Source organism: Dermacentor silvarum, chromosome 3 (genome assembly GCF_013339745.2).
Source record: "Dermacentor silvarum isolate Dsil-2018 chromosome 3, BIME_Dsil_1.4, whole genome shotgun sequence".
In the NCBI taxonomy this organism is placed as follows: domain Eukaryota; kingdom Metazoa; phylum Arthropoda; class Arachnida; order Ixodida; family Ixodidae; genus Dermacentor; species Dermacentor silvarum.
This window is the reverse complement of record NC_051156.1, coordinates 80,863,443-80,879,672: the sequence shown is the minus strand read 5'-3', so window position 1 is coordinate 80,879,672 and position 16,230 is coordinate 80,863,443. Positions and strand designations below refer to the sequence as shown.

The 16,230-nt window shown below is 44.1% G+C and overlaps 3 protein-coding genes across 4 annotated transcripts in view; 2 read left to right on the top strand and 1 right to left on the bottom strand.

Moving 5' to 3' along the window:
• Positions 1–16,230, bottom strand: part of LOC125943852 (uncharacterized) — a 378,186-nt gene that overhangs the window by 178,417 nt on the left and 183,539 nt on the right. The window lies entirely within an intron of this gene.
• On the top strand, positions 105–15,521 carry LOC119445541 (uncharacterized). The gene is made up of 11 exons (XM_037709803.2): positions 105–4,483; positions 5,514–5,576; positions 5,659–5,727; positions 5,786–5,872; positions 6,482–6,711; positions 9,218–9,357; positions 9,497–9,647; positions 9,873–10,004; positions 10,126–10,260; positions 11,003–11,167; positions 15,206–15,521. Coding segments are annotated over exons 1-11 (1,479 nt in total). The 5' UTR covers positions 105–4,482; the 3' UTR covers positions 15,512–15,521.
• Positions 6,761–9,220, top strand: LOC125943851 (uncharacterized). The gene is made up of 2 exons (XM_049663392.1): positions 6,761–7,537; positions 7,590–9,220. Exon 2 carries the CDS (start codon positions 7,648–7,650, stop codon positions 9,106–9,108), a length of 1,461 nt encoding a protein of 486 aa, XP_049519349.1. The 5' UTR covers positions 6,761–7,537; positions 7,590–7,647; the 3' UTR covers positions 9,109–9,220.

Sequence of the window (16,230 nt, the reverse complement as noted above, 5' to 3'; positions counted from 1 at the left end):
TGCAAGAATAATGACGATTCTTGCCGGAAGTAATCACCGAATGAGCAAATATTATATACAATTAGCGCTTTTCACGGGCCCTACATGTGTCCTGCAGAAAGCTATCTCGTTGCCGCCGCATGCCGCTGCCGACACACGCCGCCGCAAGTGTTTGTTATGAGTCTCACATTCACGGATTGGGGAGCACTTTTGACGTATGTTTAGTTTATCTCGTGGCAAAGTAATGCTCCTCTGGCACTTCTGCCTTCTTCATGAGGCGAGGAAAAAGAAGCATGATTATTATTATATGGTGGGAACCTGGAAGGCCCTTTTGCCGTGTTTACTCAGTGCGAATTTGGTTGGGCGCATTCATGGAGCAAGCTCAATCGCAGACTGATGTACCAACGTTTTCCTCATATTACAACCATCTAGAGCAATGCGTCGTTGCCTAGAAAGCGCCCAAAGAATTTAGTAAGTGTTGCCCCAACGGAATGTATCTTAATTGAGCATTTTTAGCAAACCATCTCTGCAGCCGAGGTGCGAAATTGATGCAAACAAAATGCAATCATTAAAAGGCTTGGCACGTTTCTCCCATTATTGATTGTGCACTCAGCACCGGTACGAGTAAACGTGTGCAACACGCCACATTTCGCTATATTGTACAGCAGCAACACGGTTGGTCCAACGGGCCAATGCATGTCAGCGCAGCAAACCCAGCACGGAAAAGCCGCATACAGCCACTCCACTACCGCGGAGCCGTGTAGACTGATGAAAGATACAGTTGTCTGAAGTTTATACCCCCATGAAGGCTATAAAGAATGATTGTGTTCAATGCGGCAACATTGTTTCTAAGAGCGCACTATGTCCATAAATTTGTGTTTTTGTTTTACCCTCAACGAACCCGTTTTTGTTTGAATATGTGCCGCCGGATCTGAATGTCCGAATCGTGCTTCAGTTACTGTACTTCACTGCAGAAGCAGCGGCCATGTTCTTATGCCATCTCTCTGCGTTTCCTTATATAGTTCCAGCATTGCATGACGGGACGTAGATGCAAACATGGCGTTGTGAGCTGTGCATGCGTGTTTCGTTGCTGTTTTCGCGCCAATTTTGTCGGGGACAATGGCATTGACAAACCGGGACTTATTTGGGATAGCGCGCGGTCGCTGCAAGGAGTCATTTTGTGACTGTGAGCGATACAGTGTTCTGAGGTCGGCGAACATTCGCTGTGACTACTGTGATCACTGCCCCGGATCGCATGGAAAATTAGACGAACTCGGTAAGTGTTCTTGCATTGTGCTGGTTTGTCTGTATTCGGTATATAACTAGGCTGCAGCTTTTCTTTCATTAGAGGGGAAGGACGTGAAAAAGAGAAAGCAAAGGGGTAAGCAGCGATTTGCGCGGAAACGCATCCGTGTTATGCTAAAAAAAAGCTTTAAGGCTCGTTCACGTTACCGGCACGGCAGCCCGCTGCGCGTTCGCGGGCCGCCGTTCGATGGCGGCTTTCCTCGCGAACGGCGAGATTTACTTGCCGTAGAGAGGATGTGACCATAGGATGTGACCGGGACCCATTTGTGCGGCAGCCGTACAGCGAAGTGATCAATCGCGACCGAGGAGTGGTCGTTCTGGCAACGACGGCAGCCTATATACCGCTGCTCATCGTTCGGCGGCGCCGATATCGTCGCTAGGCCTTTTCCGGTTCACCTCAAAGCTAAAGCTGATGGCGCTTCGGAATGAATCACCGACGCTCACAAGCCGCAATATTTCATACCGCTGCTGTCGCTCTTCGCAATAATTATAGACAATGCAGAAAATACGCTAATATTAGCGGCGCCGTCGGCAGCGATGCGAGCACAGCCGCGCCCGTCGTCTCCCGTCGGTAAGCCGTGCAGTGCAGCTGAGCTGGACAGGTATCGGAGCTCTCGTTCGTGTTTAACGTTTGACAGTGGATATCGTTTTTCGTAACGTGTACAATGTATGCATCACTTTACGTAGTGGAAATTATTTTGCGGGGATTTGCGTGGAACAGAAGCTGCAGCCGATGTTTGCGTTGCCGGTGGCGGGGGCGCGCAGGTTCGCGGTCGTCGATTGGCCCGTCGGTCGGGCGGCGGCAAGGTGGCTTTGGCGGCGGCCGGGGCCCCGGCCGAATTTCCGTCTACAATTGGACACCTCTCGCGCGGCAGACGTTCTACGGCACTGGAGGCCGGTTTGCCGTTAAGGGATATTTACCGCTAACGTGAACGTGCCTTTACTTGATTTTACTCTCAAGTGGCTTGCACGCGGTGTTGCCGATCGCTGCCTGTGGCGTTCGCTTTTAATGCGTGAGCATTGTTCGGCTACTTCCCCAACAAATATGTCCGTAACTTAACGCCTTTCCCATAGGAATACACAGAGCTTCATAGGAAATACATAGGATACATACAGGGTGTTTTTTTTAGCTGCTCCAAATTTTTTAGGTTAGAAAAATATAAATATTGGTCACGTTATGTTTACCATTCGAGTGTACGGATTGGCGGCCTCTAGATACAGAGCAATTTCCGCACTTACGTGCGTAATTAGCGAAGTTACGATAAGTAACTTTCTAATTATGAACAATAGGTGGCTACAGCAAATGAGTATACTTTGGGGCCCGTCCTCGACACTACCTATCCCAATGATCAAATTTGGAATAGCGGAGTTCATGTGGGAGCTACGCGAACAATTATTTCCCCTTGGCAGGCTCCTTGAAACCGAAACTGGCCGCGAAAAGAGCGTCTGTGTCGTCGATGTCGCCGCCCCCCAGCCTTTCGTCACGTCTCCGAAGTCAGCGCTGGTCCGGCCCCGCGAGCAGCTTGCGTTAGCTCTTTGCTGTCTGCGGCGTTCGCAGTCGACGCTACAGACTGATATGACGTTGTGCCTGCAGTATCTAAAAGCCCAAGGAGCGGGGTTGGCGCTACAGCGCAACGTGGCGCCCGACGGAATGACGAAGTAAATTTGGCGGCCCGCGGGCATTGAAGCGCCAGGCCAACGCCGCAGACAGCAAAGAGATTACGCAACCTGCTCGCGCGGCCGGACCGGCGCTGACTTCGGAGACGTGACGAAAGGCTGGGGGGCGGCGACATCGTCGACACAGACGCTCTTTTCGCGGCCAGTTTCGGTTTCAAGGAGCCTGCCAAGGGGAAATAATTGTTCGCGTAGCTCCCACATGAACTCCGCTATTCCAAATTTGATCATTGGGATAGGTAGTGTCGAGGACGGGCCCCAAGGTACTCATTTGCTGTAGCCACCTATTGTTGATAATTAGAAAGTTAATTATCGTAACTTCGCTAATTACGCACGTAAGTGCGGTAACTGCTCTGTATCTAGAGGCCGCCAATCCGTACACTCGAATGGTAAACATAACGTGACCAAGATTTATATTTTTCTAATTTAAAAAGTTTGGTGAAGCTAAAAAAAAAAACACCCTGTATAGTGGTATATAGTAAATAACGACTCATGCACACAACCTACAAAGCATGTCGGGGCTCGAACCCTCAACCTTCCAAGTACGCAGGCTGTCGAACCCTTGACCTCCGAAGCAGAAAAAAACTGGTACCCCAAACCTTCCAAGCATGCAGGGTATCGAACTCTCGACCTCCGATGCATATAGTGTTTGAACCCCGATATTTTCCGTGTGGCGTATTGAACCAATGGTCAGTACTGATTAAGCAAAGCTCAAGTGATGGTCAGTTGTAGTCAAGCGATGGTCAGTAGAGCACAATGAGGATGAGCAAGTGGCACCATGCTTCCAAATGCCTAAACTCCAGTGAAGTTCCTACAGAATTCTTTTTAGTTGAGTTGTACGGATGCACGTCATTTTGCAAAATCGCAGAACGTCGCCCTTTTATTATATTGGTTTATTTGTATTGCAGTACAATAACTTTTTGCAGATGGTAGGTAAATTCATGACCGCAACATTGTATATTACCATGGGCATGCTTGTAATCACTTGGACGCTTACAAAACATGTTAACAAAAGCTTTGTTGACAAAGTAATTGTGCTTATGAATACCTGTAAAATCCTATACCAGCGTACTAACCACACTTCTGCATTATATTCTAATTGCCTTGCATGTAGTGCTCACAGATTGAAATGCGACATAGCGAGCTTGTGGCCGCCGGTACATGCAGCGCAACCCCTGGAAGGAACACGTTGCATTGTGGTATTTACCATGAGAGTGAGCGTGGTTTGAGCGTGGGCTTACTGCTTCCGGTTGCCAATGAGCGGGACTGTGGTTTTCCGCAGCGCCAACGTACAGTGTAGCGGTATACCGCAATGCAAGATCGTGCTTCCACAGGCAACGCTGCATACATGAGCGGCCATGCGCTTGCAGTGTCGCATTTTAATCCGTGAGCACTGTACATGCCCTTCTGTGTGAAGAAATAAGCAGATAAATTTAATGTTTGACAGGGTCTGTGGAACCAGCTGTAGCTGGTAATGATGTTTCTAATGTGCCAAACTCCAGCCAAGCGGTGACTATCGATACCAGTGAGTATATGAAGCCAATTTTGTCCAAAATAAATATATACTAATACACATAGAAAAGCTGTTTCCTGTGTGTTTTACAGCATCTGTTATAATAGGCAACGTTCATGCTTTTTGGGCTGAGCAGTGTTTCTACAGGCTGATTTCAGTGGGTCTGGCATTTAATGAAAAAGTGAACGTGCGATACGACTCTGAGCATCGTCGATAACTTGGATTTCATAGTGCACATTAAGCAAGCATTGAATGACAATACTTAGTTGCCTAATAATGTAAATTTCATTTACATTTTATAATGTTTATTTGCGGGCGACGTTTTGCTGAGATAATTGGAGCGCAGTCCTAGTGCAAGCTAGATCCGAGGTTCAATATCGGCTGTGAAAGCTTACTGGCCGCAGCAGACATGCCATCGGCGTTTTTTTTGCACTAAGTTTTGGCTTACAGGCACGCCTAACAGAACGCTTACTAGGCACCTGGCACCCAGTATAAAAGTTATAGCTGAAATTTAACCATTGGGCCAGCATGTGATGGGACTATATATGTTGAAATGCTCTAAACACAGAAAAAAAGTGAGCAGTTTATTACTAGTTCCATTTTTAATTCCTGCTTAGTGTCCACAATGCTCCCGAATTTATCAGCGATGCTTGGAAATTCTTGAAAGCATCCTGAATTCTTGACAAAATTCGAGTCCCATTAAAAACACTGTATATCACCAACGTGCTGCCGCCAAGATTCTCGGGGAGCAGTCGCTCGTAGCAGAATGTGGGATAAGGTGGCACTGTCTTTCGGAATTACTGGAAACAAATATGTTAAACTTCCAAAATTCTCCCGAGGCGTTTTACAAGTAAAAATCGTTACAGAAAGAAATTGTATAGTACACAGTGACCTCAAAGTATTAAAAAAATGCTGTAATGTCGATCAGAAGGGCTGTCGCAACGTCGTATACAGTTGCTGCTGGTATGTCGCATTTTTGGTTTCCATATGCTCACAATCTCTTACGAGTAACTGATGTTGGTATTTTCTTGCCTTACTATAGTGACCACACAAGAGACATATGCAAAAACAGAAAATCACAGTGGTTCTTGGGAAGAACATAATGGTTAGTGCACTAGAAATTTATACCCAAATCTTTGCTCTGTCTTTGGTGTTTAATGAAGCATGAATTCTGAAATTTTCTTCAGGTCAGGTTGCTCATGGTGTGCGGGGCCACTACGAGATGGCAAATTCCTCGCTACCTGGTTGCTCAAAAGGTTGGACAGCTGTCAAATATAAACATGTATTATCACTCACTGTCAAATTTTCTTTCAGATAGCACTCCTTGGACTGGGGACTGGCATGTTCGCGGCACAGATGCTTCTGAAGCTTCTGAACCACAAGATTCTGGAGGAAACTGTGGTATGAATATGGAAATATCTTGACTAGTTCTTACTGTGTGAATGCAATGGCAGATGGGTTAAACTGAAAATAACTTAAACATATTTTTCTGATGATATATATCTTTTAGAAATGCCTCACTGTTTAAGTTAGTTCAATTTTTGTTTGTTAGAACTCCTGCTTTGGCTCACCTCAAAGTTTTCTGATTGCTGTTCAACAAGTGAGCAATATGCTTGTTTGTTGTACAGTTTGTTGCTGTTGACTGTGTCCCAGTGCTGTGCTGTTGTTGGACATATGCACCACTTTCCAGTCTTGATGTATGTTATATGACTCCATATAAAAGGGAGCGGGGTAGTGTGCTCTTAGTGGACAGGTATGAATTTTGAAGAAAGCTTGAGGGTTAGCCTACCTCAACAACCTAATGGTTTGATGAGCCAAGTATACTTGATGCATTAAATTTGCTGACGTTTAATTAAATGTAGCTGTACCTGGCTCTTTAGTGATATTTGTTATTCTTAATCAGTAAACTGGCGCTTTATCCATATTTTTAACATGTACGTATTGTTACATTTTGTTCAAGTAGTCTGAAACCAGCATATGCATTTAAATAACCTACTTTGTTGTTTACAGCAAATGCAGACTTATGTACCACAGCTCCTGGTGAAACAGTTGAGAGCAGCAGCTTACAACGCGCCAATGACTTGTCCCTTCTGCCTACAAGAAGCACAAATGATCCGTCGCTGCTGCCTAATACAAGCACCAGGGACCTGTCCTTGCTGCCTTCGAGAAGCGCCAATGACCTGTCCTTGCCACCTACAAGAAGCACCAATGATCTGCCACTGCTACCTACGAAAAGCCAGGTTAGGAAGCACGTCTGCAGTGCGTGCCAATTCACCACAAGATACCTCTATGGCTTTCTACGTCACACGAAATATGTACACATGAACAAAGTCACACTAAAATGTACCATATGTCACATGCGGTATGCCCACGTGAAACACTACAAGGATCACATAGAAAAATCTTGCTCATCATCTGCTGTTGATAACAGATTAATACCTGTAAATACGCTTGACTTGGAAATGTCTAGTACTCAGGCTAGTAGCCAGTCTTTGTGTGCCTCATACGTGATGGATGCGAAAACTAGTTCAGTTAATCAATTGACCGTCGAGGCTAACACAGACATTAGTACTGCAGAGACACAGGCTTCAAGCCCTCAATTGATTACCAAACTGTCATGCTTGGCTCGGCAACTGGAGTCACAACATCGCTGTACGAAAGTAGCTGTAGACGCAGTAGTACATGGAGTTGCAAATATCTTGGCAGCTGCCGGCGTTGCGCTTGATGTTTCAGCTCTTCATAATTCCAGTGCAAGGAAGGCACTTTATTGTTCCGAAGGAATATATGTGGCTCCAGTAGAGGTAACTCTTGATTGTGGGAGTAAAGGCTATATTATTCCTCTTAAAAGCCTGCTTGAAAATCTGCTGCACCACCCATATTTTCTCCATTGCTTCAAGTCCAAATTGGACATCTCAAGCAGTGACCTCCTCAAGGATTTCACTGATGGCACGAGATTTCAGACACATCCCGTTGGCAGTTCCCATGATGAAAATTTAATTGTGATGTTACTTTACTGTGACGATATCGAGTTGGCCAATCCGATTGGCATGAAAAGAGGCTCTAGAGGTAAACTAACAGTTTTTTATGTGTCATTTGTAAATATTAAGGCATCGGAGAGGTCGAAACTGAGTAATATTTTTTTACTGGCTGTAGGAAACTCAAAGGACTTGAAGTCAATGGATGCAAAGGCAAAGCTCCTTAGTGACTTTTTTTCTACTGTGAATAAGCTACAAACTGGCTGTGACCTTCAAACAATGCATAGCAAAGAAACATTTTTTGGGTACCTGTTGGCATACTCTGGAGACTCCCTGGCATGCCACAACATAGCAGGATTCAAGGAATCTTTCAGCAAGAATGTCCGCTTCGCATGTAGGACTTGTATGGTTGCAACATCTGAATTTTCTCGCTTCCACTATGAGATAGAGTGTTCTTTGCGTACCCAGTGTCAATATGAAAAGCAGTTGTTGCAACTTGAAAAATCGGATTCAAAGAAAAGCTTCACTGAGCATTCAGCACAATGTGGTATCAATTCTAGGTCTGTGCTGTCCAAAATCAACCACTTCTCGATCTTGACAGACCTGCTTTATGATCCGATGCACGTCCTGCTAGAAGGGGTTGTTCCGTTTGAACTGCAACTCTTTGCAAAATTCATTGTGAGAGAAGCTTCATGGATCAGTTTAAGCCAACTCAATGCTGCCCTGTCTCAATTTTCTTTCCACAAGTTTGTGAGCAAAAGTGACTATCCCAGGCCTTTTGAATCTGATTTCAGTTTTCCTTCTTCAGCAAGTTCTACTTATGTACTTATGCTGCATTTTTTGTTCATAATAGATAATTTTGTGCCCAGAAACAATGTGCAAGAGCCACACTGTGAGTGTTTTTTGTTGTTGTGCATAATCACGCAGCTGTTACTTTCTCCTGTGTTATCTCCTGATGTGCTTTGGGATGTTGAGCACCTTATTGCACGTCATAATGAACTTATTGTGAGGCTGTATGGCTCAGATGCATTTAAGCCGAAGCACCACATGCTGCTGCACATGAGCACACAGATAAGACGCTTTGGTCCTTCTCATCATCACTGGACAATGCGTTTTGAAGGCAAAAATGCCCTTCCAAAATCCAAGAAATTCTGGAATTTCAAAAACATTCCCTTATCAGTTGCTGACTTTTTTCAAACACAAATGTCCAGTGATCTTTGGGAAGCACCAGGTCACCCTAAACTTAAAGAAGCTCAACGTGGCATGCCAGATGTTGGAATGCCATTCATCCTGACGTCTGATTTCCTACATTGTGGTTTAGAGACCAGGAACATTGGCGAAGTAGCTTCTTCTGTATCGTATGCCAATGTTGCTAATGTAAAGATCTCCATTTCTGATGTTGTTGTGTTTTCAAGAAGCGATGGTCCACTGTTTGGAGAGGTACAGGCAATTGTATCCTGGTGCAGCAACATTTTTTTTGTTGTGCATGTGCTTGTTCAAGCCAGATACGCAAAGCATGTAAATGCCTTTGTTTTGCTGAAGACAACGCATACAATGGCAATGAGGTCTGAATCGCTGTTGTACCCATGGCCCCTGTTTGTGTACTCAAAGGATGACAATATTTATGGGATCACAAAGTGTCTCCATGAGTGTCCTCTCTGAATAAAGTTGTCATTTTTTCAACATTGGTGTAAAGCCCACCAAGCCCAGAGAATGTTTTTATTATATATGTGCAGTGGTGTCTTACAATGAAGTACTGTTCTTATTCCAGGAATTCTTTGAGTGGCTTCTTGAGAACTTGCCTACATTTTCTCCGTGTGTGCAACCGCTCCTTGAGGGGAAAGTGCTTTCACAAAGACAGCACAAACAGCTATGTCGCCAGCTCCGGACAGAAATCGCACTCTTCTTAGAGTGAGTTTTTCCTTCCTCAAGAACACTAAACCATCCCTTATATCATTCACCAGCTTTTCATGCAAAAGCAATTCTTTGCTGTTTGATGCGGAAATAGAATGAGTGCTTCAAAACATTATTTTTGCTGAACTATCTGCAGTGAGAATGATATAATCACCAGCAGCAACACTGCCCAATGTCGTTGGATGTACAAGGCCCTTGGAGATGCTCTTGTAAAGATGTACCCACACCTGATGTGGGATGAACCAAAGCCTGAAAGCCGGCTGCAGAAAACAAGAAGCCAGGTTTACGTGAGTCAGTGCTTATGTTTATAACAGGTAATGAGTGTGCAATAGATTGAAAGCATTGTATGCTGGGTCTTGACTCTACTGAATTCAGAAGCCAAATATTCAATCATGTCAAGGAAGTTGTCCAGCTTTGTCCTATACAAATAACAGGCGGCACATTTGCTTCTTATATATTGGCATTCTTTGAAGGATTGAGCATTTGTACATTTGAATGCTGTCTTTTTGTAGAGTGCGTTCATAAGGAGGCTGTCAGTGGCAAGAAAGGTCCGGAAGCACCGGGCAAGGAAAAGTGCTGTATTAGTTGTGTCGCCGGCACCCCGAGCAACTATCACAAATGAGAACGCTGCTTCTGAACTACAGGTTTGTTCCTTAACATCTTTAATCAGCATTAGAAGCAACATTATGCCAAGTCTATTTCTCTGTATACATTCTGGCCAGAGAGGGGCGCTGCCATTTATGCCTATAATTAAATTCCTTCCAGGCCCTAAGCTCTTCAAGTATGAGTGCTGCATCACTTGATATGCAAAGAATGAGAATCCTGCTGACGGTGACGCTCCCAGACCGCCGCAATACACACATGGACCCTCTCCCACAGTACTTTTTGGTGGAGGAAATAGTAAGTTAACATTACTAATATTTTAAGGTTGTGTGAAGACAAAACATAGTTGAATGATAGAAGTCAGGTGGAGATTGGATGAGAGTGTTTTAGCTAAAAAGCCAACATTCCTTATGGGGACTTGCATAGCGCAGGCAAATTTCTGACTTAAAACGTGAGCTCTTTAGATTATGCACGCCTGTTCAACCTATAGTCTGTTACTAATGTTACTTTATGGGCTGAATATCATAAAAGCTGCTGCAGATTTGTTTCTTTGAAGAAAACTTATTGCAGGTTGTAGTGCTTATTTCGTGAAATGCCACACATGACACATGAAGCAATCATTATGCAAATGTTATTGACATAAGTTAAAACTTTGAGTTCAGCTGACAGAACAGGAAATGTAGCAGGAATAAAAGCATGTGAGCCTAAAGAAAACAGAAAAGCAAATAGGTTAGCAGCGTTCACTGAACGCACGTACTTGGCAGTCTGTCAGGAATTTTTTTTGAAATGTGCAAGAATGTCATCTTGAAAACTTTAAAGTAAGTTTAGAAAATGCATTCATTAAAATCGGCCAGTAAACATGATAGTAGTTTTAATGGTGAACAATCTCAAGTTGTTCTCAGCGAATGAGCCAGTGCACCTAATTATTAAGTGTTATCATCTCTACAGCTTATTTTTATGATGTCAAACATTGTTTATTATTTGAAGCCCATTTCGCGAACACTTATTCATCCTAACTTTCTAAATTTCTGTGTTGCAGCTGTGCATTGAGGTGGAACTTCGGTTTGGATCGAAGATAACAGAACTTGAGAACAAACTTGCTGCTGTGGTGCGAGTCTTCTCGGAAAATGAAGAACGGGAATGCACGCTGGTAGATGTTATGAAGCACATACAAGGCAATGTTGGGCACAGTCTCATATGTGAGGTAGGTGGACATGCTCTCTTGAACACTTTGCTGCTCAAATCCTCTTATAGATGTGTGAACAGGGTTCGTTGCGAGACTGAAAAACCTAGTTCAAAATATTTGCATCTCTAGCTGGCTAACACTTCTAAAGTGTGATGTACGTTATTGTGTGGTTGGGATCTGTTTTTATGTGCCTCTGCTTGTTTAAAATACATTTAATAAAGTACTTAGGGGCAGTATCATCAATAAAATAATATTGGGGCTTTGAATTAGCAAGGATAGCACTAAGCCACGAATGAAGTCCCTTCTCTGCTTTGCACAGCAGTATAGATTTTTATCCTTAGATAAACCTGCCTACTTTTGTGTTTCTTGCAATGTTTGCAATGATTCAGGGTTTATTGAGCAGATTGACTTGGGAGTAGGAAAGTATTGTAGCAGGTCAAGTAGCGCGCTTTTAAAAGGACGAACTGACTGGCATGTGAGATCCATTGTAGAGAATTGAGGACGAAATAGGATTGAACGTCAGATGATTATCTCATTTGGCTGAGAGCGTCGTGCCGGAACGCGCTGTTCGTCTTTAGAATAATATTCAATTAGTCTCAGTGATATGCACTTTGTGCCCTAAGCAGGCGAGTTTCTTGTGCTGCATATAAGTGGCCACAAAGGGCTGCAGCGTGGACATTCCGTGTCTTGTGGTGGGGCATCCAGGTGCCCATAGGCATATTTACCATGGGATAGGGGGAGCACTTGCCCCTCCACATTCAAAAGAGGGAGGATAAGCCCCCCCCCCCCTCCACCCACTTTTTATTTGGTCATTGTTGGCAGGCATAAAATGAAATAAGCTTGGACAAAACAGGGTAAATTGTAGATTATTGGAGATGCTTTCGTCCTGCAGTGGACATAGCATATGCTGATGATGAGGACGATTGGCAGCACATTGGCAAATTCAACAATTCAGGCTAACTTTTCTTTCAGCGTAGCAATTATGTAATTAACGGACCTTTATTACACATTCCGTCCTTGAACTGCAGTGAGCATTGCCTTTCATTCCCCACCACAACGCATAACAGGTTCTGTCGGTGCAAGCCAGCATTGCCAAGGAGGCTACCGCTGCACAGACCTCTCCTCATAGCAAGAGTAGAACTTGTTGCTGGGCGAGTTGGTTGACATGTGAGGAAAGCATGGTTGCGCGAACTGGAAAAGAAAGTCTTGGAAAGGAAAGTAGGAAACGATAGGTCAAGCGCTGAACTTCCACTGTTTTATTCTTACAGCAGAGCAAGATGGATTTAACAAATGCGCATGCGTGTTTTAGTGTCGTGTAAGGCGATTACAGTGACGTTTTTAACAGCTGCATCTCGTCAAACAGAAAAACGGACGTATCACTAATACAACTCGTGCCTCTCTTTTTTATGTGGCACGCCTCCAAAAGTTCTCTAGCTAACGTATCACCACTCTTGCCAATTATCTTAATGTCACGCATTAGTGGCTCACATGTGCCGGCCAGGTCGCGCAGGTCGCGGTCAAATGACGCCTTTGAACGACGACCTGTATTTCAGCGACAGGGAATATGCATTGGTTCCTGCGTCGCACGCGTGATCCGTGACATTTTCCTGGCGTGACCGCGACGTGTACTGTTCCTTTGACGATAGGTTCTACCTTAAGGCTTTTAGATACGTTGATGATTTTTAATTTGTTTGAAAAGCAACCATGATTTTACCGTTGACCAGTGTATTAACGAAGTTTTACGTGATTTTAGGCTACATAGGAAGGGCATGCTATTTACACATGAACTCCCTTCCCATGGCAGTTTTTAGATCTGATTTTAGTTTTTGACAAAAACCACGTCTGTTGGCGGTATAGCCCCCGTGCACAGAAGGAATTGCTGCCATACGATTCGGCACATTCGAAGTTAGTAAAAAGAGGAATAGCCACTCTATGCCTTGAGTCTGCTCTCATGAAGTCATGCTCTCATGCGATGCAGGCTAGCTTTGACAACCAATTGGCGAGGCTACAGACAGCTAGCTACCAAGCTTGGTCGTAGGGGCCATCTTAAAAACATTGCTCCAGAAGGCGAAGGGCAAAAAGCATATGCCTAACCCTAACCAAAAAGGATGGAAGCCCGCAGTGGTGCCATATGTCCAGAAACTTCCCACAATTTGAAGAAAGTCGCAAGTAGGTTTAGTGTACGTGTTTTCTCAGCGCCACGCAAGTTGGCTAGACTGTGGCCACGCATTAGCCGCGTTGACAAAAAAAGTCAGGGTGCCAGAAAAACCACACCAGACCTTACGTGAAATGTGCGACTGGCGTTATTATGAGATACCGCTGAAATATGGGAAATCCTACGTGGGCCAAACGGGGAGAATGAATTGTCAATCATGAACAGAGGTAATGCGCACTTACCTGCGCATTGGGCCGGCACATGTGAGCCACTACTGCGTGACATTAAGATAATTGGCAAGAGTGGTGATACGTTAGCTGGAGAACTTTTGGAGGCCTATCACAAAAAAAAGAGAGGCACAAGTTGCATTAGTGATACGTCCGTTTTTCTGTTTGATGAGATGCAGCTGTTAAAAACGTCACTGTAATCGCCTTACACGACACTAAAACACGCATGCGCATTTGTTAAATCCATCTTGCTCTGCTGTAGGAATAAAACAGTTAAGTTCAGCGCCTGACCTATCGTTTCCTACTTTTCTTTTGAAGTCTTTCTTTTCCGGTTCCCGCAACCATGCTTTCCTCTTCATAGCAAGTTTGAGCTTGTACTACTTGCATAGGTGTATTCACCAGGGCCGGGGGAAAGGGGGACCATACTTTCTCCCCTACACTTCTGAAAGCGGGCATTGTCGGCTGCATGCATGCAGTCGAGTGCAGTAAAAATCTGGTGTGGTTGAGATGCATCTCTGCTAAAAAGAATCCAGACGTAGACCAAAGTGAACACAATATTTCAGAATAAGCTGAGGTGTGCTCGTACAATGCAGGTGTCCCGAGAAATGAAAGGAATTTGAATTAGTACAACTGCAACAACGTTGAAACCAAACGACAGAAATATCTCAATTGATGCACTGTAATTTAGTTCATGCATATATAATGGATTTTATTGTATATTCAAGGTTCATCTTTCTATTATACTTGAACTCGGTATGAAAATTTCACTGCTTGAACAGCCCTGCTTTTTTACAATTCTCTTCAGCTTTCAGATGCAATCATGTGTCCTAATGTGTATTAAATGAAATTGATCTAATTGGCTTCTATAGTGAATTTGTTGCTTAGGCTTTCTTGCTAGTAATGTTCGTGTGGACAAATAGTTTATTGTAGTGACGTCAGTATAGTGAACGTGAGTGCGTGTAAAGAAAAAAGAAAGTGCGACATACGTTTTGGCTGGTGGACCAGCCTTTGTCAAAGCGAAACGTTGGGAAAATGCACTGTGCAATAACAGTGTGCGGCGTACTATCTTTTTTAGTTAATATACTACCAGTGTCAGCGCGATATATATATAGTGTTTGTTATGCCATAGCTGGTGCCCGTATGGGGTTTAGACCTATGCCGTGGGAGAACTTGTGCATTGTCTCGCTTGTTGTGCGACCTCTTGCCTTTCACTTACGAGCATAAAGGTCTACAGATTTCGGAAGATAAATAAGTTCTGCTTATATCCTGGGCTAAATATGATTTTTTTAAATATATAGGAAGGCAATTTATTCATTCTTTTTGTGCAGATATTTCTTCCATGAAAACTTTGGTAAGAGATGCGAACTTTTAAGAGAACAATACAGGGGAATTGGCTCAGCCTATACACTAGGCTACAGATGCAAGTTTTCATCATTAGTTGTCAGTTAATTGGGAAATCCAAACTACTAAGGCACAATCAATGTATGTTGACTGTGAGTAACACACCGGTCTGGTTTACTAGTGCCAGCATTCCTAGCTGACTTCTCTCCTTTTGCCCTTGTTCGTACATCTGTTTGCTTTATTATGTGGGGAAATGAGGCATGCATGCCGTGCTCTAAACTACATAATAAATTTTGGGCAGTGGTTTATGTCATCTGTAATTTCTTTCCATAGATGGCATTGCCAGCTGAGGACCTCCAAGTAACAGCACCCCACATTTACTGCACTCCTGAGAAGATTTGTGTTTTTGCTGGCAGCCAAGCCGAACTGATAACAGTCTCCAAGTCTGGATTAGGACGGGCACTTATTTTTTGCCTTTTGACTTACTATATTAAGAACTTAGAATATCCATTTGCATTTTTCCAAATGCTTGCTCTCGTGCAAAAAGTTGTGCTGCCAGGAGACAAGCTTGTGAAAGGACTGCTTTCTCCTCGTCTGAAGCGTCTCTGTGCGCTCTTAAGCAAGAAAAATGTAATCTAGACTTTCCATGTTTTTTACCAACTGTGAGGGGAAAGAAAAAACAACAAACAGTAGAACCCCACTGATACGTTTTTCACGGGACCCTAAAAAGTAAATGTAAGAGCCGGGAAACGCAAGAGCCGAGAACAGGAAAAATTGAGAAATGAGAGTAGTGTTGAATTGCACACAATATTATTTTAATTCTTACATTTGAAAAAAAAAGGTCATAGCCCGAACGCCGAAGCATCGAGAGTACAGTTCGCAAAAGTTCAGCCCTGAACGCGATTCCCCTGTCGGTTACGATGACCGCTGGTGCACCGTGCCTCAGGGCAACGTTTTCGATGAAGAACTGTCGGTCTCGGATGCTGTGCTGCTCGGAAGTGCCTTGGTGTCTGCATATCGCGTAAGGTAATCTGTCGCAACTATGATCCACTGATTTCCGGCAGCAGATATTGGGAATAGGCCCAAAAGGTCCATCCCTGTTTGTGCAAACGGCGTTTCCGGCACTGGAACGTGATGTAATAGTCCAGCAGGTTTCGTAAAAGGCACGTTTCGTCGCTGACAGTCAAGGCACGTTCGAACGTAGTGCTTCACCTGTGCTGCGAGCCGTGGCCAGTCTTCTCTTTGATCCGTGCTAATGTTCTTGTGTAGCCTAAATGGCCTAAGGTAGCTTCGGCGTGACAGGCCTGCAAGATTTCATTGCAGATAGTTTTAGGGATGACTAGTAGATATCTCTTCCC

What these genes read in the sequence shown, in the direction of transcription:
- LOC125943851 (XM_049663392.1), top strand. Translation starts at nt 7,648, where the DNA reads ATGGATGCAAAGGCAAAGCTCCTTAGTGACTTTTTTTCTACTGTGAAT.
- LOC119445541 (XM_037709803.2), top strand. An exon ending in GCTACCTGGTTGCTCAAAAG is followed by an intron (nt 5,728 to 5,785) that starts GTTGGACAGCTG and finishes ATTTTCTTTCAG; the next exon opens with ATAGCACTCCTTGGACTGGG. An exon ending in ACGCTGCTTCTGAACTACAG is followed by an intron (nt 10,005 to 10,125) that starts GTTTGTTCCTTA and finishes AATTCCTTCCAG; the next exon opens with GCCCTAAGCTCTTCAAGTAT.